Source organism: Numenius arquata, chromosome 14, assembly GCF_964106895.1.
Source record: "Numenius arquata chromosome 14, bNumArq3.hap1.1, whole genome shotgun sequence".
NCBI classification, from domain to species: domain Eukaryota; kingdom Metazoa; phylum Chordata; class Aves; order Charadriiformes; family Scolopacidae; genus Numenius; species Numenius arquata.
Genome location: NC_133589.1, coordinates 11706459 through 11732766, shown reverse-complemented (window position 1 = coordinate 11732766; position 26308 = coordinate 11706459). Strand labels below are relative to the sequence as shown.

Below are 26308 nucleotides of genomic sequence, written 5' to 3'. Positions count from 1 at the left end.
AATACAAGCTCTCGAGCTGGAGACCCTGCTCTCTCCTGGTTTGTCGCGTCCGTACCATTCTGCTTTGTCAAGCGCTGTGCGGAGTTTTGGCTGGGCTCACGTACCATTTCTGGTGTGCTGCACATAGTTGCACCAAGGTGTATCAGGCGTACAAAGGCATATCAATATCCTACTTTGAACTGATGTGCTTCCATTTATCCCACGCTACCCTAACTGCAGTGCCAACACAAACATTTCATAGAGCGTGGATTAATGAGAGCATAACGAAAACAAATCTGATCTGTCTGTGCATGCTTTTTGTCTTTTGAAATCAGACCACATACGATTCTCTACTTCTGATAAAAGAGGAATGATATAACGCAGAAATCAGAGCATTTTAATGCAAAAGTAGAATTATCCTTCAGTATACACAGGAAAAAATGTTTTAGTTCTTTGGTGGAAATACCATTCACTACAAAAAGATCTACCAGCTGCTCTCCGATAGTAAGACGGCATGATCAAGAACAAGTTCTTGGAAAGTTCCGTAAAAATAACTTTCTTTTTCTCTCTTCTTCTTTATCCTAGGAGTGTAGGCCTCAATGGGATCCAATGGGGGTCATAAAATAATGCAAAAAAAAAAAAGAAGAAAACAGAACCACACACACACAAATCAATACCCAAAACTTCAGGGGTCCTGATTGCTTGAACAACTGACAGGAAAAGCACTGGTTTCAGTGCAATAATGAAAGGTCTGATGGCATATGATGGCATACTTGGAACATACGAACAGGGAAAAATCACAGAAAAGTGAGGGGGACTGTCTGTTGAGAGGGGCAATGAGACCATGATTGCAATATGGCATCTGGCTGTAAGTTTTACAAAATAATACAAGAGTCGGAAAGGGAATGGAAAAAATGTGAAGACTGAACAATGTACCCAAAAAAAGTCCATCTTGGTTGAAGGAAGGTTAAAAGGTTATTTTAATCAAGCTACAAATACCCATAACCAGTTTAGGAGTTGGTTGTTCTTTGGTTCTCCAAGAAAGTAGCAACCAGGAGATGAAGTCTGGCAAATTCAGCGTACAGGTACAGCGCATGTGTTCTGCACTGGTTATAATTAACCGCTAGAATAACTTACAGTTCACTGCCATCTTAACTCTTCGGATCTTGATTAAATTATCTAGGAAGTGATGTTAATTCAAAGAGAAATTATAGCTACCGGAGCAGGAAAGTCCTGGAGGAGCGGAGCGGAGGCCCCCTCACCAGACTATCAGACTCCCCTCCCGCGGGGTCCCCTGTGCCTGCGCGGCGCTCCGCGGCCCGAGTGACAGGTCCCGGCTCTCCCCAGCTCTCCAGCGGCAGCTCCTCCCTTCTGGCCAGATGGACAGCGGAGCACGGTCCTCAGCCCCGGCTCCGGGGGACCTGACTCGGGGCAGAAAGCAGCCTTTTATAGCCGGCACGCAGCTGCTCCGGCTCACACCTACACACCCTGCTCCCGCAGCAAGGCGCTTCTGCCGGAGCCCGCAGCCCTGCCTGCCCCCGGAGCCGCGCAGAGCCGCCCGCCGCCGCCCATGGGACCCCGCCGCCCGCCGCTGCCCCTGCTGCTGCTGCTGCCGCTGCTGCTGGCGGCCGGTGAGTAGAGCCGCCGCGGACCCGCGGCCGGGGCTCCGGGGCTCGGCCGGGGGCTCCGCTCCGTCCCGGCGGGGACGCGCCCCCCCGTCCAGCGGCGCCTCCCGGCCGCGCTCCCCGCACCCTGAGGGATGGGGCTCGGGGGCGTCTCGGGGGAGGCGGGAGAGGAAAGAGCGTTAGGAGAAAGGGCCCTGGCAAGGGAATACCTTCGCGCTTTGGAAAGAAGGACTTTGGGATATTGTCTAAGGCGCGGGGGTAACGCACCCGGAGCGGGAAATGCGGAGGTGCCGGCTGGCGCCCGGCTGCTGCTCAGCGTGGATGTGCAACACGGGAGTGGCGCCAGAGGGTCTCACTGCGCTTTTCTGAAGTTCAAGTGCAAGTGTGGTAAAAAGTTCAGTATTTAAAATCAGACTGCAGATTGCACGTGTAATACCAACCTTCCTACAAAGCCAATACCTTCCCCACACTCTCCTTGAGAGCTTGGAGAGCGCTGCCTCGGAGCACTTCGGTCACAGAGCAGTTCAAAAGCTAGGAACTGCCAGAACTGAGATTGCCTACGAAACCATAACTGGGTTATTCTGAGAGAATGAGTCAGTCTTTATGAATAAGTTATGATGTGAGAATGTAATTAAAGGACCCCCTGCCTCACACCTGAACATAGCCGACTACTCACTTTGCAAGTATCTAATTTTTTTTTTTGTCTTCTATGTCCTATTTATGAAGCAGTATTAAAGACCAGTTGGGATAATTTACAGTCCATTTCCTCATAGGTTTTCCGAGGTATTCATCAGTGTAATATCTGAATGTACTTATTTCACACTTCTGTGAAACTATATTATCATCCCTTTTTTTAGATAGGTAGGTGAGCTGACATGAAAAAGCATCCACTAATTTTAGGTTGCCATGGTGACACGTTAGAACCCAATTTTACCTACAACTATTTAAAATTGTGTGGAACTTTAACTAGTCCAAGCCTGGCTCTCGCTGAGCGTTGCAGCGGTTCGGTGCTCCAACCTCAGGGTGTTCAGCAGGCTGGGAGCGTACTATTAGTAAACATCAATAGGCATTGTTTTAATGTGATAAAACTAACCTCACGCTGAGCCTTTGTGACAGCTGTAAAGATAAAATCCAGTTTTCCAGAATAGCATTCTGCTGCCTTAATTAAGAGATTCTCTTTTGTCTTCTTGCACTTTCTTTTTATACATTCCTACCCAGCTTGCAAATTCACCAAACCAAATCTTGCAAATAGAAGGATCCTAAGGCCTCAATTCATTCTTAGAACAGATTCTGTGCACAGAATGAAGCAGGCTCTGGGGGGGAAGGCACTCACATGATTAAAGACCATAAGTTAAGGTGCTTGCATAATGGGGCCAACTTAAGGTCCCACCAAGCTCTCTGCCCCAATTCTACTTCCTGACCTCAGCATGCCCCTGTTATTCCTGCTGCATTGTGATCACCCTCCAGACCTCATCCTTTGCACAGCGCGAAACTCAGCAAGAACGTTAAGGAAAGCAATGAAAGACTGTTTCACTGCTTCTGCCAGCCTAGAGTGATCCTTACAGAGAGCCTGGCTTCCGTCCGATAGCTCTGAGTCAGGCATCTCAGTCACCCACTCCGTAGGCAGTGAGGAGGAAGGGAAATGCAATTTACCTGTTTCTCAATGCTTGGTCCACAGTATCAAAACAGGCAAATTTATCCTTTCAAACAATTTACCTGTGACCACAGTTTGTGGCGATAGCATATCAGTAGTCTGGGCAACAAGATGAGGCAAAAAAAGGCCATTCCTGGTGCCTTACGAAGCAAGAGGCAAAAATCTAAGCAAAAAAAAAAAAAAAAGTTTCTGTAAGGCATACAGTTCAAATGTTTCCACTTCTGTTAAGATCTTGGAGATGAATCACAAAGTCTGTTTATTCCAAAGTTTCAAGTTCTGAACTACTGGAGCACTATGACTGGACAAAGGAAATAGCACTATAGGAAATCTTACACGTATTTAACATAAAAAAGTGTTTCTGTAGCCTCAGACTTTGAAAGAATGGCTTAAAATTTCTTCTAAAACCCACAAAACATCATAGAATTTATTAGTTACTAATGATTAATGTAGTTTCGTATCATAATTATGCAAAGGTGTGCATCTCAATAAAAATACAATGATATAGCTGCAAAAATAATTACTATGTTTGTGTTGTGCCCATTGCAAAGAATAAAATGTTACGGGAAATATGACCTTTCACTAAAAAATCATGTGCTTCTCAAATTTTTTTCCCCTCTATGCATATGGAAATCTGAGGGACTGGATTTTTAAATCCTACTGTAAGACGACTATGAAAAAGGGAGAGTAGGAAGGTATAGTGGAAAACATCTTGGCAAAGACATAATAACGTACAGCGATTAGCACAATCTAAACTCTCAAGTGCTTATCCAGGCAACAAACCAAGTTCAAACTCTCCAAACGTGGCAGGGCTCCAATTTGGGCAACAGAATTTACAGTTTTAAAATCAAGCGCAACACAAATATAATGTGATTAGTTACTGCTACTTTCTCTCAGACTGCCTTTAGTGTTTACTTAATTTCAGTCTTCAGAAAACCATCTCAGGACTTTTGATCTCCCTGGCTTAGTCATTACAATCAAAAAGACGACTGCATAGATTTGTTTGGGGTTTTTTCTTTCCCCATCTGCTATTTCATGGTGCCTAAAGTAGCCTTAGGACTGGCAAGGTTTTGGTTTCCCTTCAACCTTTACTTTTAAAGCAGCTATATCAGATCCAGTTAAATCTGAGTTTGCTGACGGACTAATCTCTTGTAAGTTTTTTTTCCTCTCCTAAATATCTGTCTTTAAAGTTTTCTTTCAAGAATGAGAATAGTTGAAACTTTTAAAAATTTCCAATTCCCATTATGCAATAAACACTGGAATTAAATATTACAAGAATATTAGAAGCCATAACAAGACCAGACTCAAATTGTCTAACTAAAAAACCTGCATGACAAAACCAAAAACCAGGCTAGAGTGAGGACACTACTCTTTCAGAAATGCATAATCAAACCTATAGGAATACTCTTGTCCATAAGGCTAAATGCAAAGTCCTCGTAAAAACAAACAAAACCACACAGAAGATTTCTAAAAGCATACCTTAATCAAGGAACATTTGAAAATACAGAGAGTGTCACATCACTCTCTGACTGTATGCCACAGAAGTTCTGATAAAATTCTTTGGAAATTTTGTTATGTTGTTAATACACTAATGGTACCATCATCATCCTGATACTCTTATTGTTTCCATAGTCCTACGCGTTCTAGGATGGTCTTTCATCGCTTTTATTAAACTCAGGTTACAAAGCTGTTGGGACAGAGACTTTTCCTTTGGTCATATTCAGAGTATCTACCGTACAATACAGACTTGGTTTCTACCTGGACATCCAGATCCTGTAACACAAATAAACTGCAAGGATAAAAAGTTTATGTCCTTTTCCTTAAGCTGCATGGCACATTTTAAAGATTTATACTTGAGCTCCTCAGGGAGCAGACAGTTCAGCACTTCTGCTTTACATGGGTTTAAATCAAGGGACTGGGATTTGTCCGAAGTTAGCAAACAATTCTCTGATGAAACCAGGAGTATGCCTTGGAAATTCTTAGTTTCCTCTTCCCGTCTTGTAGCTCTCCTACACCGTCCTTCCCCAGTTGCCAGGAACTGAGACACAATGTAAAAATTCTTCGCTTTCTTCAGAATCACTAACGTCATACAGAAAAAACCCAGCTTTGCCATTAACCACCGAGATGGTTCCTTCAGCCATTAGTGGTTAGCTACAGGAGCCTACCCAAATCTTACTAAACATTTCAGAGCATGAGCAGTTGTCATTTGTAATGCTGCTGCCTTGTTACAGCTTTTTTTTTTGTTAGCTGGGAATTTACTGACAGTCAAGACAACACTTCCAATGCTATCGTAAAGATAAGAACCTGGTTATACTCAAACAGATGCTTCTGCTACCCAGAGCCCAAACATCTATTCCGAGCTGCAACAGAACGGGAGATAACACCTGCCAGTTCCACAATGTGACTGTTATTTTGACCCCTAGAACGCAGGTTCCAAAGAGTCCACCCAGTACATCTTATGGAGCCCTTGGAAAAGAGAGAGAGGATTTTTTTACCAGAAACCCCATATAACTACACAGCAGATAATAGCCTGGAATGGAGCCATGACACAAGAGATACTATTCACTATCTTAGCAAGGAAGTTTTAGTGCCAATGGACAGTTTTTAAACGAAACTGCAAGCAACCACATAGCCAAGGTATCTTTTTTAACTCCTTATGCGATTGCTTTTAACCAATGGCCAAAGATGCATGTGCAAGTTTAAGCACTCTTGCTTCAGCATCCTCTCCTCTCCCTAGATCTTGTGCCCACAAACTAGGAGGGATTAAGATCTGGGAATAGTCACCAGTCAGAAAAGTACTAAATACTGTTCTGTGGAGCCTAGCTATTTTCATAAGTAAGGATTAGCTACAAACATTCTTTCTAAAGCTTTTTCACCATTCTCTCACACAAACCAATCGTATTTCTTAATGAGATGATTTCATGAGGTGTTTAAATCCCTTTGTTTTGTGAAATTATGAGTGCTGCAGGTCACCGGCATCCCACGCGTTTCAGGTTACTCAACTGTGCTGGGAACAATGTTATTCTGGCAGATCTTGCATTAACTGATTATAATTAATCATATGATCTATTATAATAGATTAGTCTATTAGTTAGTCTATTATAATAGATTATATAATTATACAGATTATATACAAAGTGTATAATCATATAGTTATTCTGTAGGAAAATAAGTATCAAAGCCTTCAATGACAAAGTCTAAATATTTTTTTCTGCTGTCTCTCTCACAAATATTATCAGTTATTAAATCTTAATGTCTTTCTCAATCTGTATCCAGTACTGGGAGTTAAGGTTTATAAACTGTTCTCACACCAAAATAAATCATTAGTTTAATTAGTAAGACAACTCTAATCAGCAGCCTTCCACTAATTTGTTTTGTACTCATCCAACTTCTTAAAAATTGCTGCAAATAGCTTGGAGCCTGCACTGCAAGGAAGTGCTGCCCAATACCACTAAAGGTCCTTGATGCGTTAGCTCAGCCTGAAGGATGACATGGAGCCCTAAAGAAAAAGTCATCTGATGTCTCAACATTTATCTGCTGCCCTGAACCTACTGCTTTAGTACTGACACGGGATGGCTAAAATGAAGTTCCTAAATACAGTCGTGTTCTGGAGAAATAATAGTGAGAATCCCTTTAACAACAACAACCACCACCACAAAAAAAACCCAAACAAAATGAAACAGGAAAAAAAAGCAACCCTTCTAATTTCCCTGGAAATGACTCCAAGCACCCACCCATTTCCCTGCTCTACACCCACCCCACCACCCCCACCAGTTATGCGGCTTCTTGGCTAAAAATGAGGAAAAGCAGAACCCTATCATAGAGGACATATTTGTTCCAATGTAAAGCATTACATTCTACAAAATAACAACATGGACAAAATTGCATGTTATGCCAAGGAGAAAATGCTGGAATGCTTTGGGCATTTGATCGTAGTGGACCTAGACCACAGAACACACGCTAACCCTTGCCAGTTTTAAGACTGGAAGTGACTGAAGTCTGCCGCTGCATGCTGCCTCGATGGGAGGAAACCACTGCAGCCATTCGGGATGTTGTTCAGTATTCTGCTCGCTGTAGACTGGAGTAAAAAGGGACTGGGTCAAGCAGTGTAGCCCTTAAGTGTCAAAAAGAAAACTGTATTATTTTCAAGTACTGACATTCATTATCAAAGTTTTAAAATAACCAAACAAACCATAACTATTTTATATCTGCATGTTTGGTTCAACGAAAAATAAAGACTTTTTGTTCCACAGTTTATAAAGGCACTTTTGGGGAACCCCATTTTAGAAATCGAAGAGGAATTCTTGAATTAGCCGGAGCCATTAGATGTACTACAGGACGATCTCCTTTTGCCTACCTACGCTATGGATGCTACTGTGGTCTGGGAGGAAGAGGATGGCCCAAGGACAGAGTAGACTGGTAAGAGTAACTATTTATCTAAGTGCTGAATGTATGACGATGACAGAGTAAAAGGACTAAAACATGAATTAGGCCTCGTTAACATCAGTGAGGGGACATATCTCAGAAGTGTGCTCTCATACACTAAGAAACTCTGAAGCATTAAAATTGTGTTACTGCAGATCTACACGAGTCCTACCTGCCTTAAACTCTCATTCCGTTAATATTGGATTCACAGTGCAACTGAGTCTCTTTGCTGTTGCTGTTTGGCCAAGAGCTGAAGAACTGAAGTCTTCTTGGAGAAGCTTTAAGACTCAAACATTCAAGCTATCTATAAAATTAAAAAGCAATTGAAAAATTTTTTGATTCTACTTCCACCCATCCCATTTTATTAGTATTCAAAATAATACATAGAAAATTATGCAAAAGTCAACCTGTTGAAAAATAACTTTTGACTAAAAGGAATTATGAACTGTTACTAAAATAATTCTAAAAACAGACTAGTGCTAAATCTCAGCATATTGACTACCAGCAATTTAATTTATAATTGAACATTAGCTGACAGGAAGATGATTTTCTGGTTACAGTAGTTAAATAAAGGTTTTATATTTTCAAGTTTATCATTATAATGATACATTTCCCCACCGTATGTGACATCTTAAATTCTCACTTATCAGACAGGTATGTTGTAAATTAAAAGGAAACCAAATGTCTGATACATTTAGGGTAGAATATATGGAAAGTTTAAATCTGATTGGTTTGGGGTTTTTTTGCATAAAGATACCAGTCATGATTAGAACTAAAATTTTTAGAATGTCTGCCTATGTTTCAAGTTTTTGGATGTGTAATCTGTTATTTTAAAAGAGAATTTTGTAGAATGTAGTTGCTACTTTAACAACTGGGAACACATACAAAAAGAAGGGACTATTATTAGTTCTGGTCCTCCATATACCTAAAGATAATGATGGAGAATCTGCCGTTTGCGGGTCTTTCATTGTAGGCTCTTTTTTCACTTTGTGAACATCCCAAGTTTTGAGCTATATTGTGGGCTGTTTACATTCAGAATTACGCCTGAAAACAAGTTAAGTGAAAACACAGAAATATTAATCTGAAATAAAGATGTCTGTGATGGAATTATTCAAATAATAGTTATTGCAATTTAGATTTTTGCCTGCCACTTATGAACTTTCAAATAGAGACAATCATGTATTGCTCCCATAAGACACAACGTAAAATCCTTAAGCATCTATTTTTATTTAAAATGCTTAAAAGAAGACTAAAGTAATTCTAAAAAATTTTGTAAACACATGAAGATAGGCTGCACTATGGCAGAACAAGCTGTATTTCCTGGTTTATTTACCTCAGTACTGCTACAAAGACTCACTAGAAGTCAATTTATTTTTTTTATTTCTATGGATGAAATGGATGTATTGAGCTACTTCATGGGCATGTGCTGTTCAGCTGTTACATACTGCAGGACCTTTACATGGAGATTTGTGTGGAATTACCAAGTAATTATTTAATAAGCACAGGAAAAAACAGTAATTGCAAGTAAGAGCTCACAGCACTGACTTTTTCTATTGCAGACAAATTCCTCAGGCAATCTAAACACCACCTAAACATCATGTGCCTACTGTAATATGATGGTTTTAGGCTACCAGGAGGAAACTGAATGACTGAATGCAGGGAGCTTGTGGATACTTCCTGTTCTTCCACTGAGACTAAAAAAAAAAAATAAAATAGTATAGATAGTTTGCAAGCAAAGACTTACATGCCATTTAATTTCTGATCCTTGCTACCTCCTCTGCTTGCTATTCTGGGTTGTAGTGACTATACACCAGAAGAGTAATTCTTTTCTTAAGCATTAAAATATGCCATTAAAGCTTACCTGTATGTTCAGTCCCACGATGCCACAGAAAGTCTATGAATTCATTGTCCCAGTTATGACAAGAACAAATTTGAAATCATCATTTTGTGCAATTTTCCAAATTTTCTCATGATACTGAGCAAACAGTTTTAATTATGTTATGGCACTAAACAGCACCCGTGCTTGTTCATTACTTAACATTTCATCCACTCTCAGCTTTTCTGCCACCATCTAAGGACTTTGCTGTAAGACAACATTTATGACAGCATGCTACAGCCTAACAAATCTTCTCCCTTTCCTATTACTAACTATTACCATAGCGTCAATGACTGGCAGAAAATTACATCATTCACTATCTGACCCACTATTCTGGCATTTAACTGTTTTCTTGGGAGGGGCTAGGAGAGAAGCATACCCATGTAATAGTTTCCTCTGTTCAAAACAGAGAATGCTTTAAAGATTCATTTTATTTTCATCTATGAGGAAGTTTAACTTCAATGCGTATCAGACATTTTCCTCATCGTTGATTACGTGAAAGAGTAATAATTTTTTCCAGGTGATCTATTAAACAATTACCCTATTTTTATTCCTGAGCAGGTAAATGTTTGTACATTTGCATATGTTTAATTTTATTATTTCACAGCCTGTAGAAACAAGGTGATAAAATCCATCCAGGTTATGTGACCATAAATCACCACAGTATGAATTAAGGCAAGCCCATTTCCGTCACTCTCAGGTGCTGCTTTAACCACGACTGCTGCTATGGGAAGGCAGAGCAAGCAGGTTGTCACCCAAAGATCGAGAGTTACTACTGGGAATGTGAAGACAACACGCCTGTCTGTGGTGAGTGAACAGTTCTAGTTTTTGGTTGGTGGAAGTTTTTTGTTGTGGGGTTTTTTTGTTACTTCTACTGATTGTCTCACTGACTTCATAGAAAGACATTTTCTTAAATTAACTGTAATATTCTTATTTTAGCATCCTTCCTTTTGTGATTTTTTTTTTTGCCATGGTAAGCTGCACCTCCAGAAAGCTCAGCTATGCCAGCCGATGGCAGTTTCTCCTTCTTAATTTCCTGGCATACATAAACAAACACAATTCTGATCTACAAGCTTCTAGTACCCTTCCAGAAAACACTACCAAAAAAACCCCTCTTTTTACTTAGCATTTACATCTGTTGAGGAATCCATGTTATGCTGGTCCCTGCAAGCCTCCAAATGGAAAGCAACTACAAACAGGAGGCGAGAAAATTACAATTGTTTAAAAAGAATCCTTTTTATACTTAGCAGAAAATATTTCACACCATTTACAAGTTTATGGCAGAAAAGTTATTGTCATACTTAGCACTGAGCAGTTGCACAGCCTGCCGCTAGTGGCTGCGATTTATGAATGAATTCACAGTTACAACTTACAATTTCAAACACTGAGGTAATAAAATATTTGATGAGTATGTTTATTTATGGAAGTAACGTCTACAAGCCATAAAATGTTAATTTGAAAATATTTACATAATTAGTGCAGAAGTTGCACCAGATGGCTGACCACATCCTAAGAAATTTTGTTTGATTGCTTCGAAATATGAATGTATTATACTCTAGCGTGGCGAGTATATAAGAGAAGGACAAACATGTATCAAACAAACAAAAAATGTGTAACAGGAAAAATCAGCATTTCTTTTACATTATTTGTTCAAAACCCCCAAAGTTTTAGCAAATATTTTCAAATATACTTCAAAGACTTTTTGAAGCCATAACTTCTCACAAGTCCCTAAAATTTGCAGATTTTGTTGCTGTTGTAGGTTTTGGTTTTGTGTTGTCTTTTTAATCAGGTGCTAGGTCAAAGTTACTTGGCATGTAATTTTATGCTACTACCTAGAATGCAAATCAGCTTGAGAATTGGTTATTACTTGCACCACAAAAACACAGACCACTATATAAATTTGTTTACAAAAATGAGCGTGAGTTTCTGACTACCACTGTTTAAAGGCAGCACAGTAGGCCATTCGGAGAAAACACAAAACCCTTTCATTTCAAAACTCAATTTTGAATTTGCCTCACCTGAAATCAAATGAAAGTTTTTGGCAATATTTCTTTTCCTCCTTTTCATTAAACCTTTACTTTGCTCAAGCGTCTACCTCATACAGAATCTCTATTTGCTCATTTCCTCCTCTGCTTCAGAAGTACTAAGCGCCTTGTCTCTCAAACTATCTCATTAACTGTCAAGCTACAGCCCACCTATATCCGACTGTAAAGGTTCTGCTCCTGTTCCAGTCCAGAAGCTGACAACATTTTAAAATACTGGCCAAGATAGTAGGCATGTCATCAAGAAGCAAAGCTGAAACAAAGTCCCTGGCGTACCATGGAGAAGATTACGTTTGGAGCAATAATGAGAGAAGGAATAGCTCTTCTCGGTTAATTTTTTTTTTATCCTATCATGTTGCTTATGCTACTTATGCTATTAAGTAGTTCTTAGGGTAGCTAGTTGCAGTATCGGCATACATACATTAAGAATGCTTCCATTCCATAGCAGAATTTGAGTTCATTCACCAAACTGAACACTCATTCTGCTCCTAAACAAATCTCAAGCAGAGATTCAGTTAACCTTTCAAAATGTTAAATACTCAGACAAAACATAATCAAGGATTTTTCAGTTTACAGACAGTTGCAGAGAGAAAAAACACACATTTCTGGGTTGGCACAACAAAACCAAAATGTATTGCTGTAGAAGAAAATGTTCATGCCAAGAAGAAATGTTCATGCCAAGAAATCTGTTAAGTTACACCACCACAATCATAAAAAAAAAATATGGCCAGACATGGATTTTATCATCCTTAAACACACATTACCCTAAATACTTACTGAGTGCCTTAATAAAAAAGGCAGGCGATTTAAGCTGAACATGGAACATCTTTGCATCCCTTACTCACATGTATAATTTTAATGCCCTAAGTAGATAAAGCATATGTGAAATGGAAAATACCTTCCCAAACTCCAGTTTCACAAGAGCAACAGGGCAGGCAGGGAGGGTCACATACCACTTTCTAAAGAGGAATCAGTTATCAGAGTTCCTTTATTGAAGAATGTGAAGAAGAGTATTTACGTCTTTATCCAATTATTATATTTTCACCTGGCAAGACAGTTCCACTGATTATTTGTCACTAAACCAAACCATGCTTGTATATTCTCTGTTGCCGAGATGCCCCACCACGGAGCTCTGTCTAAAGAACACAAAAGAACAGTAAGTCTTACTAAAGCTCAGTACAGTTCCTATTGCACTTGAAATAGAAGAGCCATTTATATGGCAAATATGGAATGTGCGATAGTAATTCTTGGTATTCCACTGGGGATTTTTAATTTCTTCACACTAACATCAAACTTACTGTGTTTTCTTTCAGAATCACTAGAAGACAAATGTCAAAAAATGGCATGTGAATGTGACCGTGAAGCTGCCAAATGTTTTTCTAAAGCTCCCTATCATACAAAATACCTTTTATGGCCAGACTTTATGTGTGGTGAGATTCAGCCTTTGTGCAGGTATTAGATATACAACACCAGTCTTTATGAAAACTTCGTATATATTTAAATCTAAAATTACTCTTTTTTGTCGTAGTAATGACAAGAAATGATTTTCCACTTCAGCCTTTCCACCCCCAGAATGGCCAAAGTAAATATTTATCCTCTTATTTACTTTCTACAGTGCACAGACTAGAAGCAAATTCATTAGTTCTGTGTAAGCTTTTATTGACTAAACAGGAATTTGAGTTTATCAGATTAAGAGTAACTGACTTATAATTAATTTTGTTTATATTCAGATTCACAGATTTTTCAGATTCATAATATCATTCACTGTAAATTTTTCACCCCTCCTCCACGGGCTGTAAGATACAAATCCAACTTTTCCACTAATGTTTACCTTAACATTTGTTAACTTTGAACTGAATGGAAGAAATGCATGAAGTGACAGTCTCAGCACAAAGAGCCCTCTCATCTACATTAAACTTATCATGAAGCCTAATTTAACTTTTGTGTCTCATTTACCTTAAGTAGTCCTACCTGTATCAAAAAATGGCTAATATAATTCTTTTTTTCCTTTCTTACTTTTTAAATACAGTTTTCTATAGAAGTTGTCCGTTTGATATAGCTCAAGCTCCTTAGTCTATGTACGTCTTGAGTTTCCTGTGGGCACAGGGAGAAGTTCTACCCTTAAAACTTCAGAGCCAGATTTGAAAGTACAAATGCAAACCATCACCAACACAGAAATGTGAAAAAAAGTAGCAATCACTGGGACTGTCTGCCTTTCCCATAACTCTTTGATCTTGGACAGCATGAGTTTCCAAGATTCTGAAGTGTATACACCTCATAAGGATGTAAAAATGGTTTTAGCTAGGGTTACTTCATAGGAAGAGATATCAGTAACATGAATTGCTGAATAATATACTTTTTCATAACTGCTAGCAGTTTAAGAACCAGCAGTGTCTTACGTCTACTTTCACCCACCTCAGCTTACTTAAAGATGCAGGGCTACAGAACAAGTTTGAAGAAGTTAAAGCTAATGAAAAGTACTTCAATATAAAAAAAAAAAAATAAAAAACACTTCTTTAGGAAGGATGAAGTTTTCAAAAGAGACCTTTAATCTTTAAAAATACTCATAGCCAACTTTAAAGTTCATATTAATGATACAAATAAAAAAAATCAACACCACAAACTAATGTTGAATGCAAGAGGACAAAGCTCTTGAAAAATCTAACTTCTGCTTCAGTCAAAAGCCATACATTAATAAATGGCAATCCTGTTTACACAAAATAACTTTCCAGTCAATATTCGCTCACAGATCTAGATATACACGTTATATTGCAGTAAAATGTAATTACAGTGTCAGGTCACTTTTCCAAAATAACCCTTTTTAAGAGATAGCCCTGAATTTAAGAATTAGCAACAGACTTCAAGAGGAGAGCATTAAAGAAGCTACTGATGAAGTCTAACTGATCTGAATAAAAAATTTTGAATGGCAATCACCATATTTTCCCGAAGACAAGAAAACTCAAATAGTCTTTGCCTTCAACAACAGGCATTTTAGAACAAACGCTACTGTGAGACTGTGTATCGACAGTCATAACTTCACACGTAAAGCAGACTGAAAATACTGAAGTACTTTCAATATCAAGCCTATCCAGGAAGAGCTTTCCTTTGGCAAACTTAAGTTGAGGAACACATTGCTGGTATGAAATTCTAAGGTAAAAAAAAAAATAAAAAAAAATAATCACTGTAGAGTTCAGAAGACAATGATTTTAAGGCAGGCTTGAAAATAACCAGAATGCTCAAGACAGAATAGAGAAGTTTGATTTGATCAAAAATAGGGTGGCATGACTGTATTCATTTTACATGGCTAAATCAGCAATGTAATTTTTTTTTTTCTTTTCAATAGAAAATTCTTTTCAGATAATAAAGCCCATCCTCAGATTTGGAATCAGCTGGTCTAAGAGTAACTTACCTTAAGGCTTTTTTGTATATTTAAGTTAACATCATCCACCACTTTCACTGCCACATACATAAAGAAGAAAAGCAAAGCTTATTTCAAATGTCCATTTTTAGAAGCTAAACAGCTCAGAAGTTCTGATGCCACTCACTGCACTTGTGTCTCCAGACGCCTTACTTCTTTAACCACAAGATCAATGTTTATAACTGGGTTAAAGTACAAGGCCCAGTAAAACAAACAATTGCAGACAAACTGAGGAATAAAAGGCCAAAAAATGGCAACAAAAAGACCCTGGGTTGAGACTTTCCAGAAATGTTTCCACATTCTGTGAGGAATAGTCCTGTGAAAAAGGAAAGGGAGAGGCTTAGAGGAACTTCTCATTTTGTTTTACCCATTCTAAGAAAAGCTAGTATGTGCTGCAGCCTCAAATTATTTAAGCCCTTACTCAGGTACCTGTAAAACAACATTTTGCACTCCAAAAAAACTTTCTTAAAATACAGTAATACTAGATTTTATATGAGGAAGCATTAAGTCAATTGATTCAGACCACAAAGCACAGCAAGTTAAAGGGTTCAAATTCCAGATTTGTCATAGATTATTTCCATGTAGCTTGTTCTCTTTTAAACAGGTTCTGCCCTCTAGCTGCTGGCAGAGAAAGTGAAAACCCAGTATACACCAAAACAAGAATTTCTCCTATGCAAGTTCTAAAAATTGTAAATAAAATATCACAGCAATTGTGAAGGAATATTAATATGCTTGAATTAATGCTAAAGCAGTAACTGAATCCAGCAATTTTGATCACCTATCAGAAATAATATCAGTGTAATGAAACTTATTTACTATCCTGAGGACTCATCCTTTATAATTAATAAGTTAAAAATAAAAAGTCCTTTTATGGTTATTAAAGAATGAGTCCTCAGGATCATAAATAAGTTAACATATAATGAAAATAATAGTATATATTTAGTTCTCAGCTGACAGCTAATACCATAAAAGGCAATTCTCAAGGTAAGAGTCAATATTTACCCAGTGGTTAAGAACATGCCTATGACGGTTACTGCATTTGCTACATCGGATCAGTAAATTCGGCTATAAGAAACCATTTCAAGTATTCACAGAAATAAAGATATTCCAGACTGAGTACTAGCATATGTGCAGATCCAGATTCACTTTTCTTATTACCCTCAGTGTTGTTGACACTGTCATTTCAGTGAGCGACTGTGAAATCATTGGCTGTTACTTTCTATTTATAAGGCCACGTACTTCCTATCCTCTTTAACAACCTCAGTAAGACTTACTTCAATTCTCTTCTTGACCAGAGCCTCCAAAAGGAGAATAATTCCAGAACAGAGAGCAACATGGCATTTACAATTATAAATCTTGATGTCCAGTAATGCACATCCAGCCAATCCCAAGCAAATTCAGCTATCAACTGGTATGGCAAAAATAAATACTTTACAGTGAATTCTCTCCACTGTTTCCAAGAAGGATCTTTAAGGTCCTGTAAATTAGGATAAAAAGACTATAAATCAATTTTCTATTAAACAGACACAATACTGACTTATTTCCAACAACTCTTTTGTTGAAAAATTGTTCTTTCATACATTGAAAGCAGTAATTTATCTTTACTGTACTTTCTGGTAGATAATACCATAACCCAGTAATTTCCATTAGATTACGATAAAACATCACAGACAGTCAGACCTCATAATGCCATTTGTTAAATACAGGCATTTTGAGTAAGCAGCCTTTCTATAGTCATGTGAACTTCAAAAAAATCAGTTTCACAGACTTACAGTCTTAAAAGCCTTAAATCAATCTTATTAAAGGTAATGGTCACAACACTGGTGATCACATACAACAAAATGAAGGAACCACTTTGTAAGACTTCTTTTTTTTTTTTTTTTAAAGTTGTCTTGTAAAGACATGAAGTAGTGAATAATTATTAAGTGGTTTTATGCTGCTTAGTCTTAAAATGCTTATAACTAAAACAAATAGCATATTTAATTTTTGAACACTTACTAGTAGTTTTGTAACAACATCTTCATACTTGTCTTCTTGCGTAGGGCAAATTGTGTGGATGAAAGGTAGGAAAGCTTCTGCGTAATCAAACAAATATAGGTATAACATACTGAGTCTCGGAGAACTCTTCAGTGCATACAGAAGAAAGAGTGATTTTCCTGGATTTACTGCCTGAAAGGTATTAAATCATCAAGTTTCAGACAACGCAAAAATAAAATGAAAGGGACATGGCAGTTCTTAGATTTTTCTGACAATCATTTTTCAAAGGACCATTTTTCAAATACAATAGTTCATTAAACTGAGCAGTTTTTACAAGAGTAATTCTACTACCTTAACATTCTTCCTGGCTTTAAGAGAGTTTTCTTTTAAAGATACTATTTTAAAAATACTTAATATGCATGACAGACTTTATATAAAATTTACCTTATATTCCCAAAGGTTCTGTGGGGGTTTAACGCCTAAAGTTTTCACACATTCCAGTTCCGCCATAATAGCTTTTCTATGGTTACTGTTCTCTATACTGTAAGGCTCTTTCGTGAAATCTTCTTCTGTCAGTGTTAGAAGGAGTCTATAAAAGCAGAAGAATTCAGAAGGTAGATAGTGCCTCTTCACCAAAAAGATACGACTAACAAATTAGCAATTACATACTGAAACAATAAGCTACTGATAGAAGGTATCACCTTTTGGATTACATTCCATATCAAGTGTTCTGAATCAACTGCATCTCAGAGCCTGGGTTTTAAATATCCTTCTTTTCAAGTTTTCTCTTGCCTGCTTTCAGCATGCAAATTTATCAGCTTGTTGGCTATTATTGAACACAGTTCTTCAGCACTTCACAGATCTAGTCTGGTCTCCTGAAATCAAACCTAGAGCTCTTGGGCAGAATGCAACAATGCATATAGCATATGCATATTTTCACAGGAAAGAAAAGGTGGGAGGGGTGGATAATACATTAGTAGAATTTTACTTTCAGTATCATTTCAGTCTGCATTGTCAGCATTTAAAAACATTCTCAAAAAAATTTCAGTTAGCTTGCTTAGTATCTACTACCAAAGTTTTCAATTACAAGTGTTAAAACTTCCCCTGAATTTTATTCTGATACATCAACAGAATACTCCCACAATCTATGGAACAAAGTACAGCCATTTCACCATACACTGTCCTGTATATGTATACCATATACTGTTCTTGACAATTAGGCCTCTCACCTTCCATTCACCTTCTCCAGTAAAAATCTTTCTTTATAATGTGAAGCCCATGGGCCCAGCTGCTCTAGCCAAAGTATCACTTCTTCAGCAGTCCATTTAGCAACAGGCTTGTGGACAAGAAGATCTTCTTCAAATTCTCTACTACTCCAGTGATATCCAAGTAGAACTACCTATAGATAGATTTTTAAAAAGTAAAAAAAAAAAAAAAAAAAAAGGAAAAAAGGGGAAAAAAAGAAAAAAAAAAAGAGATCCTTTACCTGCAAAGCAAATACATTCATGATACAAATAAACATGCGTTAAGGGGCTTGACATGTAGAATCTTCTATTTTATGGACCCTAGAATATTCAGGTTATAAGAACGTATCTTGAAGTTTTACCCAATTTGTCCAACTTCCCTTTGCAATTGTAGTTTCTGCCAGACCACTCTGAATACCACCTTATTTACTTTGATCAGCTGAAGTTTCTCCTGCGCTGATGATCTTTTTAACGTGCATGTAATTTAAGTACATTTGATTGCATGCTTACTGAAGTAAATATGGAAAACCAACCAGATGAAACTTACTGCTACACAAGTTAAAGCTGTCAGAACGCCTGAGAAAAACCCTCCGCCTCGAGGATTAATTCTTCCTGTGTTCGGAACTGTAGGGATCTGGTCATTCCCATATTTTTGGAAGGTTGCTAAGCTGCGTGCTACATCACTGTTTTGTTGAATATCTTCTTTTCTTTGTTCAATGGCATCAGAAAATAGCTTTTCAATAACATCCCTAATGGGAAAAATATTTGTCATTGTACTATAACCATTGAGGCTTAACATTCAGAAAAGGAACTAATTTTTGGATTTTTGTTTTCCAGCCTCTATTAAAGACTGTCATCTTTGAAAGGAAACACTAGTTATTAATACCTAGTAAAGTTAAGCTTAAATCAATTACTTCCAAATAACATTTTCCTTAGCTGCTAAGGACGGAGGAAGTTAAAATACCACATCATAACCAAATAATCCTTATTTCTTATATAAAACTGGAATTGTGTGTGCTACTGGCAAGCCTTGATTATCCAAATGCTAAGAAAAGACAACATAAAAGCCTACCATCAATCCTATCATCTATTTATTAAAATATTACTATCCACAGATAAAGTACTATTAACACAAGAACTTGTGGGTAATTCAAGACAGCAAATTGATATTTCTAGCTTTGTTCTGCAAAAAGATCTCATTTCTTCCTATAAACAATTGCTATTACAGAAAGAATTACACAATCATCAAAGATCAATCAGTTGTGTTAAAAGATGCAAGTGTTGCAATACTAAAAAAGGATCTCTCCTCTCCATCCCCCAAAGAGTTCAGAAGGGGGAAAAAAAACCTCAAACAAAACCCAAAACAAAGCCAACCAACCCACCCCCTTAGTTCTATGCAGAAAAACGTATTTGAACAGTTCAGTACAAGCGCAGAACGTGAAAGACTTTAGGATTTAAACATCCTTGCAACAGTTCAGATTACCAATAAACTATGAAAATCTGTAGCAAACTCAAGAAACTAGACAACTTTGGTGGTTTTAGAAATACAAAAACGGCATAGTACACTCACCTGAGAAGGATGTTGACTTTGGGGAATCCTTCCCATTTTTCTCTGCATTCAGGGCATTCATTCTTCTTGGACGATACCCACCACAAGGCTAGGCAATGTCTACAGAAGCTATGCCCACAGTTCAGGGTGGTGGGGTTGACCAGAATGTCGTAGCAGCAGTGGCAAAGGAACTCACTGACTGATATCCGCCGACCGATCTCAGGAGCAGCATGTGTTTCAACTTTTGCCCTCTCTGATTCACCTTGCAAAGTCTCATCTTCCTCCATTTTCATTTATGCCTTATAGAAAGCTCTCTTATACCTTCAAACCAGGTAAGGCATTACTCCTGCAAAGCAACAAGATAAACTTCATAGAGAAAAAAAGTTACTATAGAAGTTTAGAATTGCAAGCAGTACAATTTATCATTGTAATTCTTTTGTTGCTCTGATGGTTTTGAACTTTTTAACTAACTTAGCTCTCCCTCGAATGAAACACGACCCTCTACTTTTTCAACAACATATTCATTGCAAACCACAATCAAAACCAGATTCTAGATGTAAACAGCTGGGCTCAATCTCCCTCTATTTCCTTTTCCCGTGTTACATAACACATGAAAGTGAAACAAAAAACGTTACTACGATTCAGATGACTTTTGACAGTATCTTTAATCAAGGTTTTACTAAAAGACACCAATCAAAAGAACTATCATTAGAAAATACCATCAGAGAATACAAAAATAAAACACCATTATAACATAATGATCTAATTTACTCCATGCATATGGAATAAACCATTACTAATAAACGTCAATGCTAGATGTTGCTGAGCAATGGTAAAAAAAAAATTTAAAAAATCGATCCACAAAGTCATATGCTTCAGAATTATAAGGGATTGATCTGCTTGCCGTCTCAGTGAAGGACTGAATTCCATTTTGTATTAACTTCACTCATAATTACCCTTGGCTAGTATTTTAGAAAATGCGCAAATGAGAAGAGTTTAAGATTGTTCCAAGCTTATCAAAAAATATAAACTTATTTGCTTGATGTTCCTACTATATTCTCTCAGATTGCTCTAACTAGTTTTTTAGAAAAACGCTGATCCAGATCACTTATCACTCATGATATGTTAGAAGCTATCAAAAACTATACAATTTTCAGGTGCCACCAACCCAAAATACACTTACACTCTCCGCCATGCGGCTCCTGCTTACTACTACTGAGTTGCCACCTTCCCATTCAGATCAAGCACAAAGAGGTAAGCACACAAGTTGATAAAGAATAAAAAAACCCCAAGCAGTACAGAAATACAAACCAATAGTGCAACTAGGATTCTCAGACTGTTTACAAACCTGTCTTTTCCCAGCAAAGGAAAGATAAATCTGAAACATCACTTAGAAAAGCAAGGTTTTCCTGGGAGCGAGAGGCAACAAAATTTCTGTGGGTGGAAAAACACTTCACCGCTCAGTCCCAGCACCAATTAAGAGAAGGGTCAGAAGCAGAAAGCTTACTAGCTTCTCCCCTGCCTCCTCTTTTCCAACTTCACCCCGCTTCCTCCCCTCCGCGCTGCTCCCAAAGCCACCGGGGGTTCGGGCCTGCAGCGCCGCGGCGGTCGCTCCCCCCCGGCCAAGTCAGGGCCCATCTCGGAGCCGTCACCGGCCCCTCCCTCCCGGCTCCCAGCTCCAGAGGGGTGCCCGGCCGCACGCCTCCCTCCCGGCGCCCCCAGCCCGCCCCCGCCCGACTCACCGCCAGCTGCGGGGCCCGCCGCCTCCCCCGCCGCTTCCGCCCCGCGGCCGCGCCCGGGCCCAGCGCCGCGCCGGGCGGGGAGGGCCGCGCAGCTCCCGCGGCTCACGGGAAAGGCGGGCTCCGTCCGGGCCGGGGGCGGCTCGGCTCCAGCGGCCTCGGCCTCCGCCTCCCCCTCCCCGGGGGGAGAACTGCGCTCCCAGGCCCCAGGAGAAGGGGAGGCTGGCGGGGTAACCCCTGAGCAGCGGCGGCGGCACGGCCCGGGCGTGCAGAGCCCGGTCCGGTTCTACCCGTAAGCGCTCTATTACAAAGCTTTTTAAATCGCCGGACGGCGACACTTCTACGCTCGCGTTTTTCTGAACGCACTCACTTCCATAGCCGTGAGAGCCGAGCCGCGTTTCCCGAACGCGTGTCTACACCCCCAGCTCATCTTCCTCCCCAGGAGCCCTGCCCGGGGCTTGCCGTACAAGCGAAGAGCTGGAGGCCCAAACGCAGAAGAAAACTAGACTTTTAGACGGTAGTTTGGCTGCAATGCTAACGCACGCTGCACCGGGCTGCTCCACGCACAGACTATTTTTAACCCATGGGAGTACACCTATATATACACACACTCACAATTATTTATATCAGCCTCTGTTCCCTTACTGTATTTCTTTTTGACTACAGTCCAAAGAAAATTGAGTGATTTTTTTTTTTTTTGAAGTACTGTTGAGATGTATTTTTTCCCTGTGCAACATAGTGACACTCTCCCGAAGATTTTGTTCTTGTTCCAGTTTGATACAAGCTACAAGTGCAGTTTAAATGACATTTGAGTTACCAAAACCAAATAATTAACTTTTGAATTATTCCAGTCTATTTCAATAAAGAAAATAATAGTCTCTCATTGTTTCCTCTCCCATATTATCCAGAGAACAATTACTACTGTGCTGACACATGCATAGCTCTGGTTTTGTTTGCTTTAGAACTATCCCAATCAGATTTATGGGACAGAAAAACACATAGCTGAGAAGTTTGTCAACTGTTTGTGCAGGTGATGATATGATATCCAACATTTGGATATCACACTTCCATACTGTTTTACTGAGCAGGTATTGCTTTTTACTCACACCTGGAGTTCTGCTGGCAAGCCTGCAGCGTCAGCGCTCAGATCCATTTGTGACAAAACAATCAAGATCCAGTTCTGGCCCTCTTTAAAGTAATACATTAAAGGTACCAGATAAATTTCCTATCAACATGGAATAAACAGGCATTTATGCTCAAGCGTACATGCCATTTCAAGATATTTTTTAAACACAAGCTATAACAGTTCAGGGATCATAGGAATGATTATAGATTCCAAAGAAGTTTTCAGCTTTAGTCAAATACAAACTAAAACTCCACTAGTGGCAAGCTAGCTTCCAAGGCTTATTTTATGAAACGATCTACCAACCAGCTCATACTTAAGTTTATTTGTAGTTTTAATTAAATATTTGAAGTCCCAATCAGCCCATTCTTAAACTACCCTAGCATGAAAGTATTAAACCTCTGCCAGATCACAGGAAGTTCATCTAGATCTGCCTTAGTAAACGCGAGGTAGAATATTTAGGCCTTGCTCTAGAACCTGATTTTTTACTACTACTTTTTTTGGTGTGTTTTTACTTAGCTTCACATTCCACGTTCAGTAAAGAAACAGAATGTACAAAAGCATTTCATGCATAAAAAAGCAATGTAGTCTTGTAACTAGCCATTTGTATTGCTCTCTCCTAAGAGTACCCAATAGTCTGGAAGGCAGCCAACCCTTTTCTGGTGTCATATAAAAAATTACAGATTTTAATAACTTTGATTACAAATTACATATTCATAAATACAGTTGCTTTAATATATACATAGAAGAAAAATAAACAGGTAATTAATTAGGCAAATATGTTATCTTCTGAAACTAAACAAAAGTGGAGATGTATGCCCTCTTAAACATGGCCTTCTTGAGAGTTTGTTATGGTTTGAGAAACCCACAACAATTTATTGTTTAGCCAATTATTCTACTACCTGATGACCCCTCCCCACCCGGGAAAGGGAACTGGGAAAACACAAATAAACCAGAGGGTTTAAATATAAACAGATTTAATACAATAAGACTAGATAATTAATCTTAGTAACACTAAAGAATCAATATTGATCCCAATAACAATATAAAATACACAAGAATTATACTTAGCCCATTCTATCAGCAGGAAGCTGCGCACTCCCAGCAGGGGACAGCAAATGTTGGGCACTGAGTGCTACAGCTTTGCGGGGAAGGGATGGGCTCAGGGGTCCAGCACCAGGGCAAGAACTTCTCAGAACTGCAGCCATCAAGGAAGAGAGAGAGAATTTCCCAGCAAACTTTCTAATTTATACTGAATGTGACATTCACGGTATGAGATAACCCTGTTGGCAGCTCGGGTCAAGTGCCCAGGCCTCGCTCCTCCTCATTTCCACACCTGGCAAGGCTCGAAAACACTGAGACCTTGAAACCCACATACCATAGCTGGCTATAAAGTAAATATTTTCACAAATTCAGACATTAGAGTCTTCTAAAAGTGCAGTTTTCCCAAGCATCAGTAGAGAAATTAGTCCTGTGTTGCTCAAACAAGGACACATATACAATCGCAAGCACAAAACTAAGGAAAACTACACAATAATGGGGATCAAAACTTGAGTAAATAACACAAGAGTTCTAAATTATTCTTAACACATAATAGCATTTCTTTTTTAATGCAATATATTATATACAGGAAGGCAGTAAAGAGGAGACTACTCCTAAAGAGGAATAAAGCCAGAGAATGAGGCACCTGGGCTGTCAACTGCACCATCAAAAATTAGATTTTTCTCCAAAGCAGATCTTCTCAGAGGACAAAAGGAAAACAAAGTCCTCCCACCTATTCAAGCTCTAGTTGTGCAGTTTGGGACACTAGTAATGACAGCAGTAAATGCAAAGTTTTTGAAAAAGTAGTAGTTTTTGAAAAAAAGAAACCAACCCCAAAAAAGCGACACAAAAGTAAATCTGAGAGGATTAACCAGACATTAAACCTTCAAAGAGAAAAGACATCTAGTATCAAATGGTAGTTCTGACTACTGTCAATTAGACAGAAATTGGTTAAGATGGATAATTGTCCTTATTCAGCAGAGTACTTTGCTGTTATTATAAAAAAATTACTCTGTATCTTGTATGCAGGGCACATTTCCAAGATCATGGCATCAGAAAAAAACAAAGCATACAATACTATATACAAGATACAACTGTATAAACTCATAGTGTAGATTACTGCCTCACGTAATATTTTTGGAGCTACTATCACCAGAGTCAATGCTAACTAACCATAATTGCGCTGGTTTAGTCCCACTATTCAACTTCTTTATACTTTTTCTCCTTTCAAGTTAAAAAAACCCTTTTTTTTAATAACTAAAACAAAAACCCAAAGAGATTCACTTTAGTGTTTCAAATTTTCCTTCTAAATACAGAATAATACATACATGCTGTAGTAGAAAATGCCTAATCTGTAATACACAATACTTCAATTTCTATTAAGCAACTGCACTTTATTACAGCATCTTATATTTCTACCTGCAGTTTAGCTTTGTTTTGTAGGCGAATGAAGGATAGAGCTCCTGGATTTGTCAGTTACTTGGGGAAAAAACACCAGGTTTCTAAAACAGCCATCAAGCACTTTAGAAAGTGCAGGAGCATTTCTTAAAAAACAGAGAAGATAAAAACTTTAGATGTCAGCCAATTTATGGCAGAATAGAAAAATCCCTACTACTATTTTAACTAATATCTTACTGCACGCCATTTAATCAGAGAGATGATTTGCTGGGAGGGCATGCAGCATAAATTGCATATACTAAAAAGGCAAAACTAAATCCCGAAGAATCCTAACAGGCTTTCTCCACCCAGTCCTGCATAATTCTGTATCTTCTACTCTATGCAGAAATTACCTCCCAGTTTATGGAGGATTTTCCATTTGTTTTCATTCTGCTGGAATTCTGGAAAAGGTGCTTCATCTGTTGTGTGAACTGTAAACCCGCAGCACACACGCTGAACTCTGCACGCTGCCCTCGCCCACAACTTGTGCTTTCTGCTCCTGGGCGACCTTATCTCTTGGGCAGTCGTCTCCTTCCACAGCACAGGTGTGGGGTCACCTTCCTGCGTGTTGAGCTTTGCTTATGGTTACTGTACAACAATATGTGAAAGTGGTTTTAGCATTTAACAGGAAGACAAACGCTTCTCCCGTAACACTTCAACCCTACCAGTTCCTCCGGACTCCTCATCACTAAGGCACCATGACCAGCAGCTCTCCACTGTCCTCCTGGCGTCTCCTCAGCAAATCCCCATCCCTCCTTTCTCGCTGGTGCTCGTTCTGCCTGCCCGGTGTGCAAGGCAGAGCCCGCGTTTCCGACAGCCGTCACGCTTCAGAACACCCCGCAGAAAAGCAGCTGTGTCAGGGCTCCGTTCCCGCCCCGCCGTTACACGACGCGGTGGAGAGCTGAGGGGCACTTTTCAGACCTAACGGTCCGCCGCAGCGGCGGTAGCAGCAACAGGTATCCCGCCGTTCACACGTAGGTGGATAGGCCTTCCCTCGGGGAGCGGTTCGTCAGCCGCCGCGCCCAGGCGAGGCGGGATGGGGCGGGCCCAGCCCGCGGCCGTGCGAAGGTGCGACCGCCCGCCCCGCTGAGTGACCCGCCGCCAGGCACCGCCCCGAGAGAACATGGCGGCCGCCCCGCCCACCGCCTTCGGGAGCTCACGTGGGCTCTCACGTGGGCGCTC

At 39.3% G+C, this 26308-nt stretch overlaps 2 protein-coding genes across 3 annotated transcripts; one reads left to right on the top strand and one right to left on the bottom strand.

Annotated features, from left to right (window-relative positions):
* The first annotated feature begins 1358 nt into the window (after window positions 1-1358).
* Window positions 1359-13529, top strand: LOC141471678 (phospholipase A2-like). The gene is given in 5 exon segments (XM_074158308.1): window positions 1359-1532; window positions 1535-1610; window positions 7509-7674; window positions 10257-10363; window positions 12912-13529. Coding segments are annotated over 5 exon segments (669 nt in total). The 3' UTR covers window positions 13058-13529.
* Window positions 13530-14125: 596 nt separating this feature from the next.
* BFAR (bifunctional apoptosis regulator) lies at window positions 14126-26218 on the bottom strand. Of its 2 annotated transcripts, none has more exons than XM_074158306.1 (8): window positions 25792-26218; window positions 19808-20132; window positions 18785-18986; window positions 18223-18392; window positions 17438-17582; window positions 17015-17185; window positions 16291-16493; window positions 14126-15332 (listed from the first exon to the last, which is right to left on the bottom strand). In XM_074158306.1, the coding sequence occupies exons 2-8, from the start codon at window positions 20077-20079 to the stop codon at window positions 15140-15142; spliced, it is 1356 nt and encodes a 451-aa protein (XP_074014407.1). In that variant the 5' UTR covers window positions 20080-20132; window positions 25792-26218; the 3' UTR covers window positions 14126-15139. The 2 variants fall into 2 exon arrangements, with proteins under 2 accessions (XP_074014407.1, XP_074014408.1); XM_074158307.1 differs by lacking the exon at window positions 25792-26218 and adding an exon at window positions 21529-21592.
* Between the last annotated feature and the right edge of the window lie 90 nt (window positions 26219-26308).

What these genes read in the sequence shown, in the direction of transcription:
- BFAR (XM_074158306.1), bottom strand. Translation starts at nt 20,079, where the DNA reads ATGAAAATGGAGGAAGATGAGACTTTGCAAGGTGAATCAGAGAGGGCA. An exon ending in AAAGTCAACATCCTTCTCAG is followed by an intron (nt 18,987 to 19,807) that starts GTGAGTGTACTA and finishes TTTTCCCATTAG; the next exon opens with GGATGTTATTGAAAAGCTAT. An exon ending in AGAACCTTTGGGAATATAAG is followed by an intron (nt 17,186 to 17,437) that starts GTAAATTTTATA and finishes AATACCTTTCAG; the next exon opens with GCAGTAAATCCAGGAAAATC.